At 31.5% G+C, this 19,078-nt stretch overlaps 1 protein-coding gene across 5 annotated transcripts in view; it reads right to left on the reverse strand.

The window, feature by feature from the left end:
* LOC145260535 (uncharacterized) overlaps positions 1-19,078 on the reverse strand; it is a 452,053-nt gene that overhangs the window by 39,765 nt on the left and 393,210 nt on the right. For all 5 annotated transcript variants that reach the window (XM_080118742.1, XM_080118741.1, XM_080118746.1 and 2 more), the window contains 8 exons: positions 15,292-15,412; positions 13,474-13,638; positions 10,249-10,409; positions 8,941-9,145; positions 6,614-7,011; positions 5,568-5,749; positions 3,105-3,199; positions 443-654 (listed from right to left, as the gene is read on the reverse strand). In XM_080118742.1, coding sequence (XP_079974868.1) covers positions 443-654; positions 3,105-3,199; positions 5,568-5,749; positions 6,614-7,011; positions 8,941-9,145; positions 10,249-10,409; positions 13,474-13,638; positions 15,292-15,412 — 1,539 coding nt within the window. The remainder of the gene's footprint in view (positions 1-442; positions 655-3,104; positions 3,200-5,567; positions 5,750-6,613; positions 7,012-8,940; positions 9,146-10,248; positions 10,410-13,473; positions 13,639-15,291; positions 15,413-19,078) is intronic.

Genomic DNA, 19,078 nt, shown 5'->3' on the forward strand with positions numbered 1-19,078 from the left:
AATTATTCCACATTTCCCACATCGGCACGCGTTACATTCGGTTTTCGGTATAAAGAAAAGCGAAACTCGACTCTAATCACAGGCCCAGAGCCAGTAAGTAACGTTTGGTCAATGTCGATTTCGTCATATCAGACGGTAGCTTTCATTTCAAGACAAGGGAGCAGGTTTTTAAAAACAAACAAACCGATTTATTGACCTCATTAAAAACTGTCCTGTACAAAATGCTAACTGCTGAATAGCTATCGCCGTCACATCAATCAAAAACGCGCACCTGTTTTTTTTTCACACTTTACTATTTTCCAACTGCGCGTTGTCAAGGCTTGTTTTTTCACGGGCACCTGTTTTTTTCACACACACCTACAAACACCCGGGCAACGCCGGGTACCCCTCGCTAGTATAATAGAAAAATGGATCAAAATCATTAAGAATTTAGCCAACCAACCTCTTCAATACGAATTTGTTCTTTTTTCTTTTCTAACCGTTTCTTTTCTTCTGCTTCCCGTCGGAGTCGTTCCTCCTCAAGACGCTTGTGCTTTTCTTCTTCAATCAGGCGCCGTTCCTCTGCAATATTATTTTCACCAGCAATTCGCAGTTCCTCATTTTTGGTTGCTTCCATTTCAAGGTCATCCTCAGTTTTCGCATTAAAGCTGCTCTCTACAGAATTGAAAAGAAATTTCACAAAATGGTCAAAAGTATTTTGAGAAATGGTGTCCAATTTTAGGAGTGCATGTTAAAGATATAAAAATAAAAGACAAAATGATTTAGCTGAGAGTGCTCATCTACAACAATACTAATTTTTGGTATTGCCAAACTGGATTTATGGTTAGTATTAGGGTTAATTCATTGTAAGAATCCTATTTTTCCTTTCAGGTGGGTAGAGGAGTTTTTGTGAAAAATATAGGAGCCCATCTTCGCCCCATTTTTTTCAGCAGAACTCTCCCCACTGCTTCTGTATCTTTCCAGTAAAAACAAAGCATGAGCTTAAAAAACAAAACAAAAAAAATATCATTAATGCAAACATTTACCCTTAAAGAAAGTTTATTTTTACTTTCCCCTATATATGGAGGGGTGGATTGTGAAAAAATAGTTTGTAGATTGATTTTGTTTAATGAGATCCTATTTACAGCCATTTAAAGTTTAGTGTCGTAAAAGTGTGAGGCATATATTTTGAGTTTTGGAATTTGTTAATTAATATTTTCTGATATTTTTTTATTTAAGGGAAGCTATAATGTCAGCTGTTATCATTTTTCTTAAAGAGTTCCTTCATATTTTTAATGTTGTGATAATACTTTTTGCTTGAAGGCAAAGTCACCACACATTCTATCAAAATGAATGACTGCCTGTTTGATCTGACAAGCTGGTCGATTATGTTCCTGCTCCTGAATGAAGGAGTCAGTCAATGTCATCTTGTAATTCTGTCATGAAATTAAAGGAAATCACTGCATTGAACATTGACAAATCTCAACTTGAATGACTGCTCTAAACTGTTCAGAATTCAACAGTTGCCTCCAATTTACCTCAGCTGATGCCCACATATGCTAATTAGTTTCAATTACAAAAGTTTACATTTGCGAAGAGAAGCCCCCCCCCCTCCCAACACGTGAAGCATCGTAATCTCTTTTTGGGTGGTAGGTGTTCCCCTTTGTTGCACTCCTCACAAGTGACAGCGGGTGGCTGGTCATTTTACATGAGTACTCCTTTATAGTGCGACAATTATTTCTTCCTCTCTATACTAAAGTGTCACAGATACCAGGATCTGAATTAGTAATGGAATAAAGCAATTCAACCAAAGTAGATACAGCTTCTCTCTCACTCTTACATGTGAAACCACTGGGCTAACACAGACTTAAGCACAGCCCGTATTACTAGACGTGCTACATTTAAGACTAACCCTAACCCAGTTTGAGGATATCTTCGTCCTGTAAATATAACCGCTTCTGAAGTCCAAATGGATACATTTATTTCTGGTCATCTTCATCCTCGCATTTTCTCTCTGCAGCAAATTAAATGGCAGCAAAGTCATAATAACACCTCATTAAATGGCAGCAACCAATCATTTACTGAGGTCTGCAACTCGTGTTAATAATCGTTAATCTATCAAACATCGGATATTCAGAAATCAGATTTTCCAATTTTTCTGGTACACGATCCACTGATCATTTCCATGCTGCAATCCGCACTTCCTTCCACTGTGTTGTGAACAACAAAGTGCCTGGATGACTTCAATGCAAACCAACATCAAAATCGAGAAGTTTCCCTTACATAACCAGCACATCAATGGTGGCAATACTTCCAGTCTTTGTACAAATCTTAAATCCTAATAGCACCATTTCTGCCAGTCAATATAGTTACCGTCATCTTTTGCTGAGATCATGACTGACAGGGTTACAATCAAAATGAAACATAAGCACCCACTGTCGAAGAGAGCCAAGCATCATCATCGGCAACGATGACTAATGATTGTGCCAAGTTCACATTGTGGCTAGAGTAGAAACTAGCATTGATGTCTCATCCCCAACTTCATTCCTTGGACAATTTCTGGCCACATGATGAATTTTGTTGCACTAATAACAGCATTAACAGGTGGTCTGTCTCCTCTGTACACAATCTTTGATAAAATGATTAAGGCCATTGTATTTATAGCACTTAGATTCATAGCACTTATATGGCTACAGGTGCTTGAGTAATTTTGGCAAGTTGTTTCACAACCACAACTGGTTCCTCCACTTTAATATGGTTCATCCTCACTACTAAAGGTCGAAACAACAGCTCTACAGTTAGATCAGCTGTTCATAGGGTCAGGATGCCCTTATAAAAACACATGCATCATCACATCTGACATTCCTCCAAATATGACTGACAGCTTCTGAAAATCTGCAAAATATCAACATTGTCACCTATTTTCTGTGCTCCCTGGGTTCCAGTTTCTATTCATCTAGAAAGTGTTTGATGGAATGAAATTGTTTTTTTTTGGCAAAAGTTCCAAATATTTTGTCACACAAGCATTTTTTGAAAAGAAAAAAAAAAAAACATTAAACAGGCAAAAACGAGTCAATCTATTCAAAGCCAACACTAAACACAAATCAATTGAAATGTACATTTACCAGAATTGAAAGTAATTTGGCTTATCAGTTCTTTTTCGATCGGCTTCTGTTTGTTCAGGTCGACATGGAAGGTACATTCTGGAAGATGACTGTCACTGAAAAATGACAAAATAGACCAAAAAACAATATAAATTTATGTTCATATAAAACATTTTACTTAAATTGTTTCAAGGAATTTAAATAACTATTGAATTTCATTTCTGACAAAATAATTACAGTTTGCAAAGATCTATGGCATAACAGATAAATACTTGATAAAATTAAGTTGTCAGTTACACTCTTCTGGATATCGAAGTTTCAATCTTCAGTGTGGGGTGACATTCAAAATACAATTACAAATTATTCAGAACTCTACCCGGTTATGGCAGACAGAATGAGAGCATACAACCCGTCGATTAAATAAAGGGTTCGGTTTGAAATTCTGTACAGATTCCCGAGTTTGACAAAATACACCTTAAGGTTGGTGGTTACATCAACTAAAATGTGAAAATAACAATGAAAATGTGAACAGTAGTACAAATAATACAAAAATAATTACATTTATCATTTTTTTTTTTTTTCATTTTGTTTAAAAAATTTTGAAATGAGGATTTATAATTTGTATTATTTGGACTAGGATCCTCATGCTAGTTGTGATATTTATGTTTAAACCATTGTAACCTACGACCTTGTTCAGGTGCATCTTCTTCAAACTTGCAATCTTTCTCATTAAATTTGCAAAAATCTTTTGGAAGTCTGATGGAATTTCAAACTGAATAGTTTATTAACCCATGGTGGTAGATTGTTCTTATTCCATCAAACATTATAGCCAATATTGTGAACATAGCACCCAATATGAGAATAGTTAGAAAAATACAAACTATATATCTTCATCTAAAAATTCTAGAACAAAATGATTAAAATTACAAATATTTTAAGACAAAAAAAAAAATGAAAATAAAAACAAATAAACAAAAATGTTTTAAAAGTTTGATTATTCTTGCATTAAGAATAAAATGGGGAAAAATTGCAGAAATAAAATTAAAAGCAATGTATGATCATTTTTATGTTATCTATAATTATAAAATCGATTTTTCCCTTGTAAATTCAATCATCATAGGATTATAAATGCAGGTCCTATGTATGTATATATATATTTTAATAACTGATGCATCTGGAAATCATCAGTCATTTTCTTTTGATTTCCAAGTTTCCAATATTAATTCCAATCTACCCAACTCACAAAAAGTCATACTTAGAAGTTGACATAACTTTTACTTACACAAAAATCTACAACCATTTCTCTATCAATCACCAACATTTCTCCTTCATTGGAGGCATTTTTCAGCTCGGACCGTCATTTCAATTTTTATGTTGTGATATTATCTTTCACCCATTAGAACTTTCTGAGGTAAATATGAATTGCTCCATGCAACTTATGTTCTTATTTTAAGATGTATTTGGCTGACTATATGCATGGAATTCAGTAAAACATTTGATTACAAAAAATAAATTCTTAACCTACAATAATTCTCTTTTTACAAAAATATTACCCATAACAAATACTTCTTTAGATATACACCATGTTCAATCCTTTACATACAGATAGCACGCTCCCTCAAATTATTTTTCTTCTTACCAGTTGTTACGACCGAAAATAAAAATGCTCCTACAGAATAGTTAACATAAAAATGGGTTTTTAAATAACATTAATTTGGAATGTGTTGGAATAACATTAATTAGAAACCCATTTTGACATGGTACCTATTTTTTACTTTCACTTAATAATTTCATAAGAAAAAAGTAACCACAAAACTTGAACTTGAAAATCGTATAAAAAATATAGCACAGAAGTACAAAAATGTGCTTAGGTACATTTGCTGATAAATACAAAGGTTTGGCTTTTTACACTTTGTTTTGATTACTCCTGCAGTTTACAGACTTATTTTTGATAGAATTTATGGTATGTAAAGTATGGAATAGCTGAGATGTTAAATAACATTATTTCAGCATGGTTTGTAAACTTCAATTTCCAACTGTAATTCTTCTAATAATTCCTATTTTGAAATTATTGATACCGACAACATTTTTATTTAATTAGAAAAAAAAAATGTCCAATTAAGTAATGCTTAACAACCATGGTATTTTTTATCATACTATTACTAATAAGTAGCATAGACTCAAAATGACAAATTTTTGAGTATCTGCTTTTAACATTGTGGGGTCTGTGTTTGCCCTCAATCATTTTATGATTCGGCATGGAATTTCACGAGTTCATTTACTTTTCCAGCAGCCTCCAAACACAAGTAAGATAATTAATAAATAAAATTAACAGTAAAGATTTAAAAAAAAAATGTATGTTAAGTTCTTTAAGGTTAATAGTTCAAAAGAAAAAAAAAAGGTATGTTAAATTGTCCAGATTTTTAAAGCTAATCATTAACAGTGTTATTATACAGATTGTAATTGCTACGTGTTGTTATTTACCCATTTCTTGGTTGCATCATTTGTTGATTGTTCACATCGATCTGCAGAAGAGATTCTGAATTATTTTGTGTTGGAATTTGTATGACCAATGGAGATGACTTTACGTCAATGTGGCTTGTGGCTACTTCAGTCCGTTTTTGAGATGTTGGTTGAACTTCTTTGCCCGTGTCTGTTTTTGTCACCTACAATTGAAAAAAAATTTTTTTTATTAGATGTCACATTTTAACTAATAATGAAAGACTGAGATGATCTTTTTTTTTTTAAATTTCAAATTTGGTTTCTTGTTCACATTCATCCAGATTGTTTTTTTTCATCAATAAAGATTATGAATTTTAAGAAAAAGATTAATGAATGTAAGAAAAATCCCCTCAAATATTTAAACTGATCACAAATGGAGAGATAGGCCTTGCTAATCGAGACTTTATCAAGTTTGGTTTATTAATGACATGTCACAGTGGACCCATCATGAATTGGCTTTACAAGTGCCTCTTCATCACCACTATTTAAGGAAAAAAAACTCTTGCCAAACTATCAGGGCATCCTGATATTTAACTGATTTTGATAAAAGGCATATTAATTAACTATTATTTGTTAATCTTCTATTTTTTAATCTATGTTTATTAACTTCACAACTAAAACGAAAATCTGTAAATGATTCTAATTTGAGAATAAAAATGTATTTCATTTCTTCTATAATCATCTTGAATCTCATCAATGTCCACAAGATGGAAGCAAACTAATGGCAGCTGACCTGAAAAAATCCTATCAATCTATAAACCTTCATCACAACCAGATTGTGATTGGTTAAAAATAAAGCACCATTTATATACAAATTAGTTTATGACCATTGCAATGAAAAGAGTAGCAACAGCGCCATCTAGGATAACAAAAGTAATTTTTCTAATTTAGAAACCATTGAAGAGGGCATAACTCTTGATGTAAAGAGTTAAAAAACTACTGAATTTCATTCTGCTTTATCTCACGATCATTTATGATTAAAAGTTCATGAGAACGTTACCAAACAATAAATATAGAAAAAAACTTACCTGATCGTCCCTAGGTGGAAAAAAAGCTGGGCTGGTCTTTGGTTCCAAGGACTCACGAATATCCCTAACAATAAAACGTTTATCTTGCTGCATCTTGGATGTATCGAGACCATACAATTTTTCATTTGCAAAGAAGCTTCTTCGCCGCATTTCCCTCGGAGGTGAATTTTCTGTATCCACTTCTGCACTTTCTGTTGAGGGTTTAGTTTCTTCTGCTCGGTTCCTTGATTGCCAACGCCGTAGCAAAGCAGGTGGTTGGCTAGTGGTAGTTGACGCGTTAGAGTCAGAAGTGGATGTCACATGTGTGGGATCAGCATCAACAGTGGGAAACTCGTTGGAAATGGGGGTCTGCTTATGATGTGGAAGCTTCGGAGATTTAATGTTATTGTCGGGTAAATCTGTGAACAAAAAATCCAAAAATTGCTTCAGCTGAAAAACAAATTTTTATTTTTGGCCAATTACAGTTGAGGATATGTGTTGTATGGAGAGAAATGATATGAAAATGATGGATGTGTAATGCAAGTCTTAAAGACAAGCTTAGTTCTATGACCTTAGAGAATAATCAACTATGGGTTGTATAGAGAAACGTGTGCAGAACAGAAAACTGTGTCGATTTGGTTAAATTTAATGAATAATAATGATTGTGTTAGTAGATGAAGAACAAGCTCAGTTGGCAGGGGAAGGCCAAAGAAAACATAGGAAAAAGTGATAAAGTATGGATTTTAGAGAAAGAGGGATAAATAAAGACTAATGATTAGGTTAGTGTGGAAGTCAATTTTTAAATCCTGTCCAATGCATGTCAACATGTAAACCATGTGTTAAACCAAATATGATGTAATAGATTGTGGAAATATTTATATTCTGATTTACTTGTTGGTTTGTTGTAGGGATATGACTGATAGAGGGAAAAAGAAAATTATGAATATTTATGAATGCAAGCTCAAGAGAGGAGGTAAATTGTCTGTTTTTATGTGGGTCTCTGGTCTAAATCCTTTTTGTGATTTTATTTTTGTTAAATAAAAGTCTATCTAGAAACTAATTTGAACGGTTCCTAATCAACAACTCACAGCATTAATGACAACAAACTAACGATTTTATGAATATGTTATCAGCAGACATTAAAGAATTCTATTTACTTTGTACTATACATGTTGGAAATACACTTCCTAAATGAAGTTTCCCATAGGTAGGATGCTTGGAAAACTCCTGTTACTGAGAAAATTTGGAACAGACAAGCATACAGGTTATATTAATTTTCTCCTGAAGGAAGCAAAATATTTAAATTTTAATGAAACAATGGAACAAGTTAGACATTTTTAGCACTCAGTCTTCTATTTGAGTTCAACATGCAAATCAGTTATAAGCCTCATATCTGACAGAAACCAATACAAAAAATGGTACTTTCCCATCGTCAATATTATTAAAGATATTTAAGTTTCCTCAACAAAACATGTCGGCCATGTAGACTCAACTGAAGATATTACTAAGGAGGTGAATTTGCAAATCCTGTGCAGTTTGGGTCATACAAAAACCTAAATAGCACAAAGGCTTAAATGGATAACAAGTTTATCTAGAAAATAATTAAATATTTTGTATTTAAAAGAGAAACTGATTACTTCTAAAAGAAAATAACTTTGTACCTAAAAGTTGCCATCTTTGCTTAGAAGAGATTTTAAGTAGAGTTCTTGCCCTTACAATGGGTTAAACCATACCAATGGAGAGATTTAGTTCTCTCCCACTGCAAGACACCAGATTAGGAAAATGGGATTGAGAAATCAGCTCCTCAGAGGAGAGGCACTCTGACCTGCAAAAAGTGCCTGGGCAATCCCTTCAGCATTCCCATTAAGGGCACTCCAGTTGATTAGCAATAAACTAACCTTCTCAAAGAGAGAAGGCAAAGCCCGGGAGGATCAACCTCCTAAAACTGCACAGAACTAGTATCACACCGCATTGACCAGGCCATTAAAGGAATGCTATAATCTTTGTTGATTTGGGGGCCAAGGATAAAAATCATTTCGGACTAATTTCTTTTCAAGCGTATTCATATCATTATTATTGCTGATCTATACAGAATCGTTTTGATCCAATTTATTTCTTCATATCTGCGCTTTGCCATTTACAAACGACACTTCATTTCAAAGTGAAAACTTCCCATTAGATTTTGCCAATCGGTTGTTACACTGTAAATGAGAAGAGAATTTACAAAACACTTTTGCCAAATTGTACAATGGAAGACTTAGCTACTAAATTCTATCAAGTTTTCTTAATATATATCATGGATCAGATCACTGGTAAATAGAGGCTAGGTAAAAATAAGGATTTCTTACCGGTGAATCTTCCAGGAACCGTTTCCAAATGTGATGTATTTTCTGGTATTATCTCATTTCCATGCACATTGGTAGGTGAGGAAGGAGGAAAGATCTCTTCAGTGGGTGGGTCAGAGACTGGGTCTGGCATCTTATTGGAAGTAGGAGGTACCACATCAGGGAATACAGAGATTGCTCTATGGTTACTCTCTGGAACTTCATTTATCTAAGAAGAAAATATTACTGATCAATTCAACTGATCAATAAGCGAGCTCATTTCAGAGATATTCTAGCATTTTAGAGCAGTTAATCAAAAAGTTTTATTTTACTCTGGGAAATAAATTCTGTGCATTTCTTTTTGTGCGTGTTGCGGGGGGGGGGGGGCTACTTTTTTTAATTTTTTTTTTAAAATGATTATGCATGGTTTTATGATCTTGCCAGTTGGACTTAAGGTTAATGGTAAAAAAAAATTTAGTGAACATTCCTAAAGTTAGAATGGTCCGGAAATTATCATTTTATGATCAATTTATATACAAAACTAATCTCCCACTCTAAATTCTTAAATAATTGTTTTTTCTTTCCACCAAGTTCTTCAAAGTGTTCACACATAATCACCTAAAAAAAGTAGAATCATTTTTTTGGCATGATTTAGCTAACAGTATTAATCTACACATTTAGTCAGGTTCCTAATGCAATTTTGTGGGAACTTTTTGGAGATTTGCAAACCTATACATTTTTGGAAAGGTTTTTGTCTCAGGAATCAGAAAATCAATGTACATTTTATAGTGGCCATTTTGTAAATTCCAATATATATAAATCTGGGAAAATTTTATAACTACCCCCATTGGCTTCCTGGACACTGAAAATGTAGGTTTAGCAGTTAACATCAGTATTCCCGCTTATTTAGAAGGCGAGATATTACAAAATGTACATCTTACGGCGGCCATTTTGTAAATCCAATATGGCCGCCATATACGCACCTGGGCAAATGCAAACATTGATTTTCTGATTAATTATAAAAGGTTTATTTAAAAAGAGAGCAATCACACAAAAACAGATGGGTTATTTTCATATACATGAGAGTCAGAGATATGATTGATATAGTTAATTTCTCTATTAGGGACAGCACCCTAAACATGTCTTTCCTGCTTGAAACAGCTAGATAAAACAAGGCAAAAAAATCTTTGCTCAAAAGTCATGACATGGTTACCTTTAAAAGAGTCTCTGAAATTTTTCCATTCAAACATGGCCCTGACTAAGTAACAAAATCGAACTAAGAATACTTGTCAGTGGTATGTTAATTTCACATAATATATTTAAAATGCTTACCTGTTCATCATTTGTAGAAGGAAGAGACTTCTGTTCGAGAACTCGAGTGTTGGAGAGTGAAGGAGAGTTATATTCACGCAAAGTTCGTGGAATGCGTTCTGGCTCAGGCTCTACCTCAAGGTCATCATCACAGAGAAGGTCCAGACCATCATCACTATTAGCTATTAGAAAGACATTTAAAAAATTGTTTTACTTGCTATAGTGGTTGGAGTTGCCTGGGAGTACATTCATTCATATTCAGTTTTTATGTAAAAATGTTTAAAAAAAATTTTCTATTAGAAGAAAATTAGTAAACCTGGACATTAAAAATAAATTATGTTCAAGTTGATCCATGTGTTTGCCTAGAGTACTTTTGTTTTGATTATGTATTTTTTTAATAAGCTTTTTAAAACTGATGTTCATTTATTAATAAAAAAAAATTAAGGTAGGATCGACATTAAGACAATATTTATAGGCACTTGTGCACTTTAGTTCTTGAAGACAATTTTTTAGTTTTCACGTTTGAAGATTCAAAACAGGAAACAATTCATGTTCAAAAAATTTGGATTAACACAAAATAAAGCATTATCTGAACATTTATTGAATTAAAAAGGAATTTTTAAAAAGTTTTAGAAAATAAGAAGTTCAAAATAAATTACATTTCTTCCATTTTTTCTAAAATGAATGAATTTTTTCAAACCAACTTTTTAATGAAAAATCTTTAAGAAAAGAATTCTGAAATGTATAACTTTAAAAAAAAAATCCCGATTATTTAAAAAAATAAAAACCTTTGGAATAAATAAAAATAAGCATCAAAGTTTATAAAATTTTAAACAGTGATTATTAGAAACTGACTTTTTTTCTTTTTTTACAAAAGTTTAACTTTCGTAATAAATAAAAATTGTTAAAATTTATAGTTTTAAACAGTCACAAGTGGGACATGTGAAAATTCCACAGGGGACTCATTCAAATGTAATATATTGATGTTGGGATTCTGTAGATGTTCAGTGTAAATAGAGATGCTCTGATATTATTGTAGCTCTTTTGTTAAAACTGCAAAAGTATTTATCTAAGCTAGCATGAATGCCTGGCAAAGCCCGGTCGTAAAGTACGCTTAAATATGATATTTTAATTTTTGCAGATTCCATATATATTATTATAGAATTAATGTTCTATCGATTTTTATATATTATAAAGCTGCAATTCCAAAAATAAAAAAAATATATCCATATCATTAGCTTGAATCAAAACCAAAATAAAAACTTATGAAAAAAATATGTATGTATATATATATATATATATATATATAACTTCAGTTCCTTCAGCCATAATCGAAATCGAAACCGAAACCAAAACTTATGAAGAATTCTTGATAAAAAATATAGAATACTGGAGTGCAATCAGCTACAATCGAAACCAAAACCAAAACTTATGAAGAATTCTTGCTAAAATTATTTATGACACAGAAAATAACATACCGTATAACATATCGTATTAATATAGAGCTTGGAAAACTAACTTCTTGAATTGTCTCCCCTGTTTCGAGTCTTAAAAATGAAGACAAAAAACAAAAAAGCGCATATGCCTATTTCTATAAATTAAAGTAGCATTTTCAATTAAACAAGGTTCTAAAAAAAAAAAAAGTGGTAAATATAGTAGATTTCTTTAAATTACATACACACAATGCCAATTTCTCCCCTCCTATCCATATGAATCAATCTCCGTCTTGTACTAATAAAGAGCAAAGAAGAACAATTTAAAAATATAGCATGTAATTTATAGAAAGAGAAAGGTGGAGGGAGTAAAGGTGGAGAAAGAGTGATAGTGAGTGTTGCAACTTTATTTTTATTTGCTTTCTGTGCAACTGATGTGAAGATCCTGAATGCAAATCGAATGACATCAACTTACCTCATTCCTATCATAAAAGGATTCGTATTTGCCTTGTGTGTAGTTTGAAAGTTAGGGAAATGTCAAAATTATATGTTACAAGTGAAGGCCAAACACATGACCTAGAGAAACAAAATGGTGGTTGCACTACAATAAGTAAACCCACCTTAATAAGTTGAACCCACAAATTATCTGTATTTTGATTGGCTAAAAAGAATTGAAATTTAATATCTGAAATCTACTGCCTTGTGATTGGCAGCAAAGAAAGAAGCAAAGTCAGAGAAAACATGCAGTTCATGTGAGATGCATTATTTTGGAGCTAGGCAGCAAGTTTATTACTTTTATATTAATGTGGTGAAATTGAGCTTTAACTGTCCTATTGAAGTTTGCATGTAAGTGGTGTCTTGAGCAAATTTCAAATCTTTTTCATCCTGAAACAGTTATTCTGTAAGCTAATAAATTTAATTCAAACATTTCTCGTGATGGGCTTATTCTACTGAAAGTAGATTTGAGAGAAACGAGGGACAAATAAAGATCTGGCCAGTTTGGGAGTCAATTTCTAAAAGCACTTTAAGACATATGTCCTCCTTACAAAGATGAAATTAATATATAATGGTATTTAACTCTTATCTCTAACATTCTTATTACAATTTGGATCAAAATCATTTAAAATAATTTGGATTTTATAAATTTTTTTAATTTGAGGTCTTAAAAATAAAAATATTTCTTAATTAGTTTCTAGTAACTATTAATCAAATTTCATGTAAATTGAAAATATTTGAGTTTTCACATAGTTTGTACCTATATTAAGCCCGTAACTCTCTAAAATACCCTAAAAAAGCCAAAACTAAAATTTAAAAAAATTCAATCTAAAAATATAAAAAAATTAAAATTTGAACAGTTTATACTAAGATTAACCAAAAAAGATTTTTTAAATTTTTTTAAAAAAAGATTAAAAAAAAAAGATTTTAGAAAAAGATTTAGAAAAAAAGATTTGAAAAAAGAATTAGGAAAAAAGATTTGAAAAAATATTTTAAAAAGATTAAGATTTTAAAAAGAGTGAAAAAGATTTTAAAAAGATTAAAAAAAAGATTTAAGAAAAAAGATTAAAAAAAAGATTTAAGAAAAAAGATTAAAAAAAAGATTTAAGAAAAAAGATTAAAAAAAAGATTTAAGAAAAAAGATTAAAAAAAAGATTTAAGAAAAAAGATTAAAAAAAGATTTAAGAAAAAAGATTTAAGAAAAAAGATTAAAAAAAAGATTTAAGAAAAAAGATTAAAAAAAAGATTTAAGAAAAGAGATTTAAAAAAAAAGATTTAAAAGATATAAAAATTGTGCAATTTGCATTTGGATACTAACCACCACTTCTGACATATCGCCTGACTTTTAGCTCTATTTGTCCAAGCTGTACTGCTTTGTCGATTTGCTGTTGGGCTTTTTCCTGAGTAAAATGTCGAACATCCACTTTATTAATGCTGATGAGGATATCTTTGCAACGCAAGTCACAAATATCTGCAGCACTACCTGTATAGCCAAAAATGAAGAAAATGCATTTTTCAGACGAGTCGATAAGTGGATATTTTGTGCTGTCATTGTCAAATAGTTAAGGGCTAACAGGAAACATTTGAATATACATTTACTTAAATAGGTAACATCGCCTGGGAAAATTTATGATGTACATACTCATCACAGAACGAAGATGTCATATTCCAAAAATCATGCAAGTTTTTTATATAGAAAATCATTTAAGTGATTTTTAAGATAATTGTATTCATTACAAGGCTAATTTTAATCTTGATAATTTTGAGTTGTCTCCCTTTATTTATAAACAATGGTGAATCAAAAAATAGCACCTCGTTTTGTAATAAAATTTGATTTTCCTAGTTAAAAAACTACTTGATTAATTCCTATGATTTTTGGAATATGACATCTTTGTTTTGTGACGGGCACATACATCATATAGATTTGTCAGTATTGTCTGTTTTTTAAAATTAAGTCAAATTTCTAAGTACGAACCAATTTTTCATATGTGTGTCAGCACATGCAATACCTTGGTATCCTCATCTTTCAGTTGGCAGCTTTTTTGCCACAGGACAGGATATAAAAGATGCATGTTCATCTTTTATTGAAAGGTGTTTAGTTTTGGTCGTTGATAAAAATTATTATGCCACCTAGAATTACCACTTGATGTCATGTAAATGCAAGAAATTTTTTTGTTTTTATCTTCATTTATGTTCCCACCAAAACAAGCTTAATGTTGGACTGTTGAGAACAATATGAAGCATTTTTCAAACCGTAACCTGTTTTTAAGAGGAACGGGCGAATGAATGTCTTAAAAACCCATCACATCCAACCTGCTTACTTACCTGAATAGGCATTACAAAGCACACGCATTCATTTTTAAACAGTTTGCACATGACAGTTTTTCTTTCACTCATGTGCCTGCTAGTTTTCCTCTCAAGCTAACGTTAACTTTTGTTAAAAAACTTTTGTTCACCCCAAAAAGGCACAGACATAAAACATTACTGTGATTAGGAGCCATATTTATAGTAAGCAGTTGTGTAGCAAGATGTTTGTTTATATTACATTTAAATTTTTGCATCTTGTACAGTCGAGGAAACAGTGAGCAGAAAGAGTTTCAAAGGCAAGCAGTTCCAATAAAGAAGCCACTAGAGTATAAAGTCTTCCGACATTTAATGACATCACCATTTAAGCAATAGAATTCTGTTGTTCAGAGATGTTTTACATTTCAGTAAGTTAGTTCTGTGGAAGTACTTGTAAAGTAAATGTTATGAGGACTCTCTCCTTCAAGTCTGACCATGCTACAATCGGTTTGTTTCAGTGACTTGCAATGAAAATTGTAAAGAAAAGTTCAAGTTGCTCATTTCTTCAAATATTCATGGTGTTTAGTTTGATTTGTAGAGAACAATTTTGACTTTGCAGCACATAATAGAGGAAAAGAATACTTCCCTTTCCCCGCAAAAAAAAAAAAAAACAGTTTGGTACATTTTTTTTTTCTAATAGAAATTGCTCCAAACAAAGCACGAATTCACTTGCAAACAAGCAAGCGTACAAGATTATCAGATTTGTAATATTATATAGATTTGCCTTTTACCCCATTATTAAATTACATCCGCACAAAACAAAAGCATTATAATCAAAGAAAAATCAACTCACCCAGCTGGATTCGATTTACGATGATGGGAGTCTTTTGATCAACTCCACCTTTAATGAGAAAACCAAATCCTTTTGCATTTTTCAATCTTTGGCTGATTCTTATTGTTCGTTCAAGGAAATCCTACAAAATTTGCACAAATATATTTGGTACAATTAAATGTTTTAAATAGACAATATTTAAATAAAAAGCTTTTATTATAAACATCTTTAAAGAATTTTCTTTACTGTATATACTCGTATACCATACAACCTTCTAAATTTAAAATGTTAAATCTGTATACTATTTAAAAATTTTTTTTTTTTTTTTTTTTAATGCAAATAGCAACATTTTGATTGGTTGAAAGAGACAATACAAGCTAAAATTCAGCATTTCTTTGAATTGATTATTTGTAGCAGTAAGCGTTTTGACAACCAAAATATTTTCAGTTAGAGTGACATAACATTAAATATAAAAATTAGAAAACAATTTTAAATTAAAAATTAATTTTCTTTTAAAAGGTGGAGGGCATAAAATTTCCAAAATTCGACTTTGTAATTTCTTGCATATTTTTATGGATTAGGTGAGTGGGTGGGGTTAGGGTCATGAAAATTTCAACAGGAATTACATTTATTTGACATAACATGCATCAAGTTTGCTCTCACACACTTTCATTTATATCTAACATATTTAACATCTAGAATACACACGTTATATCACCAAACATACATTTTATTAAAGTACGTTGCCCGGGTGTTTGTAGGTGTGTGTATGGGGGGGGGGGGGTAAGTAATAACCCTGAAACTATGTTAAAAAAATCGGACCCCCCCCCAAAAAAAAAGGTGAAAAGAAAACAAAAAAAAAAAAAAAAACGCTGTGTATATGGGAGGGGGGGGGGGGTAAAACGAAGTAAAAAAAAATAAAAAAAGAGAAAACGTTGCCCGGGTGTTAAAAGAAAAAAAAAATAGTTTTGGTCGGGAGGCAGGATTGAACCCGGAAGCCTTGACGCGAAGGTGAAACAAATGCCAACCACTTAACCGTCTAGGCCAGGAGTAAGAGGAATTGATTAGAGTGTTAAAATAAGGCTTATGAAGGGAATGAAAGAGGTTTGATTGACAGATAACCGCTAAATGAGGTCATCGCGGGAGTGTTACGAGATGATGTAGCAGTATTTTTATTAATGCGGGACAGCTTTTTGGGGTCTGTTTACTTTGTTTCAATGCGGGGCAGTTTTCGCTTCCCCAAGATGATGGTGGGTGGGGGGGAACCGGCTCCCCTGCTCCCCATCAAAGGGGATTGTCCAGATTGAATAGCAATTGTCTGATATAAGGAGTTTAGCCTCACATTGATCAAAGCTGATTGCTTCTGGACGTTCCCGGCGTGATGTCGAGAACAGTGCTAGCTTTGAATTAGTTTTGCTTTTTATACGAAAAAGCCCAATCAACACGTGAGAAGCCAAAATAGCAATAATTTTGTAAAAGTCGCTGTAAGTAAATCTAGATGGTACGCGCTTTCCCAAATCGTAGATATTATTATCTAGGGTTTTTGTAAAGAATTTAAATAAATGATGAAGGAAAATATTTTTGATCTACAAAAATATGCATGTTCAAGATGTTTGAGCTTCTAATGTTTTGTCAAAGTTTGGAATCTGTACAGCCGTTCTAATAGAGTTGTGGTGCAATGAATAAAGTTGAATAATCAGTCGGCCTTTGACAAGCGAATATTCTTTTATTTTGACTCAATCAATTAATATCTTAAATGTTTTTAGATAGAGTGATGTGGTTCTCAATAGATTAACTGTGTCTGATATATACTAGAGAGTCAAACAATGGAAAGAATATTCTCTTGTCATAGCCCTAATAATCAGTTCTAAGCAACAATCTTCTGAAGTTGTAGGTTTAATTCTCATTACAAGTGAAACTAAGAATATAATTAAGAATTACTGAAGACTCCTACCCAATCGCACCAGAAGAAAATCAGAGGATGCATGAGCCGAAACCTTGTGAGAATAACATTCAAGATGAGAACAGAAGTTTGAATAATCCAAATATCAGTCTTCATCGCAAAAATTTTAGATATTTTGCACTTAAAAATTTCTTTAAGAATTGTTTTAAATAAAAAATTATTTTTAAATAAAATTAAGATTTTGAAAACATTTTATCTTGAAAAAATTTAATTGAAACATATTTAAATTTGCACTCTTTATTAAAAAGAGCTTAAATAAAATCCCATTTTAAAACAATAAGCATTCATTTTCTCAGTTAAGAATTTCATAGATAATGAAAATCTTGAATAATTTTGATCATATAAATGTGCATTATATAAATCCAGCAATTATGAAAAAATCCATGGATAAATAAGCTCAAAAACTTGAAAAGAAATGTATATTCTTTTGGGCTCCCATACATTTTAAATGTCTGGTATAAATAACAAAACAATTACAGTAATTTTTGCATAAACTTTATTGAATGCAACTTGCAGTTTTATATTTTAAACAAAAATACTATTGAAAAATCCAATTGATTAAAATTTTTATTTTATTTTGGGGGTTGAGCACTGTAGTGAGTTACCATTAGCAATAATGCAAAGCTATTTATAAAATAAATGGAGCTCTTTTCAGCAGCTGATAATAGACAAAAAACAATATTTTCGTTCCTTGTAGCTTGTCTGATTATATAATAGGATTTCTGACTGTTGTTAAAAAAAAAAAAAAAAAAAAAAAAATGGTTAAATTTTGATTTAACCACACTGAAAAACTATAGTGAAACAGACTGGATAACATGATTCTCCACGCTTACCTACAAAGAAGGTTTAAAAAACTAAATGTGTCTGCACTTGAGCAGCAAGAGGTGCCGATTTTGGTATACAGCATCAAGGAAAATTTAAATCCACGTTTTAGAATTTTCACTGCAGCACCTAGTCAGTCTCTATGGAAATCCATAGAAGATGTACAATGGTTGCTTTTATTTAAAAAAAACAAAAAACAGCATTCTGTCTGTGATTCTTATACTTGAAGCAACCTGCCAAAGGGGATTATACGGATTCCTTCCATATCCAGGTTTAAAGTCATTTTGGGTAGTAATTCAGACAGTTTACATAGCTTATTGCACTTTGCTATTTTTGATCAATAAAATTGATATAATCAATGATATAATCAAACAACATCAAAGCTACACAAGCCATGTAACGTTGATTGTTTAAATAATTATATATCATCTCGCATTTGAAAATATATATTTCTGTGGAAATGTTAATTTATTTTTCAATATTTCACCTTTTATTTATACCATGTCTTAACTTATGAATCTCAATATAATTACAGAGCATATAACAAATAAATCAAATGTTTTAAACTTTGGGAAAAAAAAGAGAAGTAAAAATAAAAAGGCAATAAATAATATGCCAAAGTTTTGGGTTTTTGTTTGATTTTTTTCTAGCTTAAGTCAAAAAACGAAAATAAAATACATAAAAAAAAAAAAAAAAAATGGAAACCAAAACAAAAGAAAATAAAAGCTAAGGAAAAAGAAAAATGAAAACATTCAAAAAATGAAAAATGATGGCGTTAGAGACAGACACACAAAAAAAATTAAAATAAAACCTGTATTATTTGGACTACTATTCTCATCTGTGTTGGTATTTTCATAACATTTTGGCAAATGTTACTTGCCACTTTCTTAAAGTGTTTTGAATTTGTGTATCTTTAAACTCTGGAATCTATCCAAAATTTCAAACTGAATCATTTGTTTAATCCCAGAGGTAGATTGTTCATGTCCCATCAACCATGATTGGATAGAAGCATTAAGTCATTTT

Source organism: Euprymna scolopes, chromosome 36, assembly GCF_053919585.1.
Source record: "Euprymna scolopes isolate OS-2025 chromosome 36, ASM5391958v1, whole genome shotgun sequence".
Taxonomy (NCBI): Eukaryota; Metazoa; Mollusca; class Cephalopoda; order Sepiida; family Sepiolidae; genus Euprymna; species Euprymna scolopes.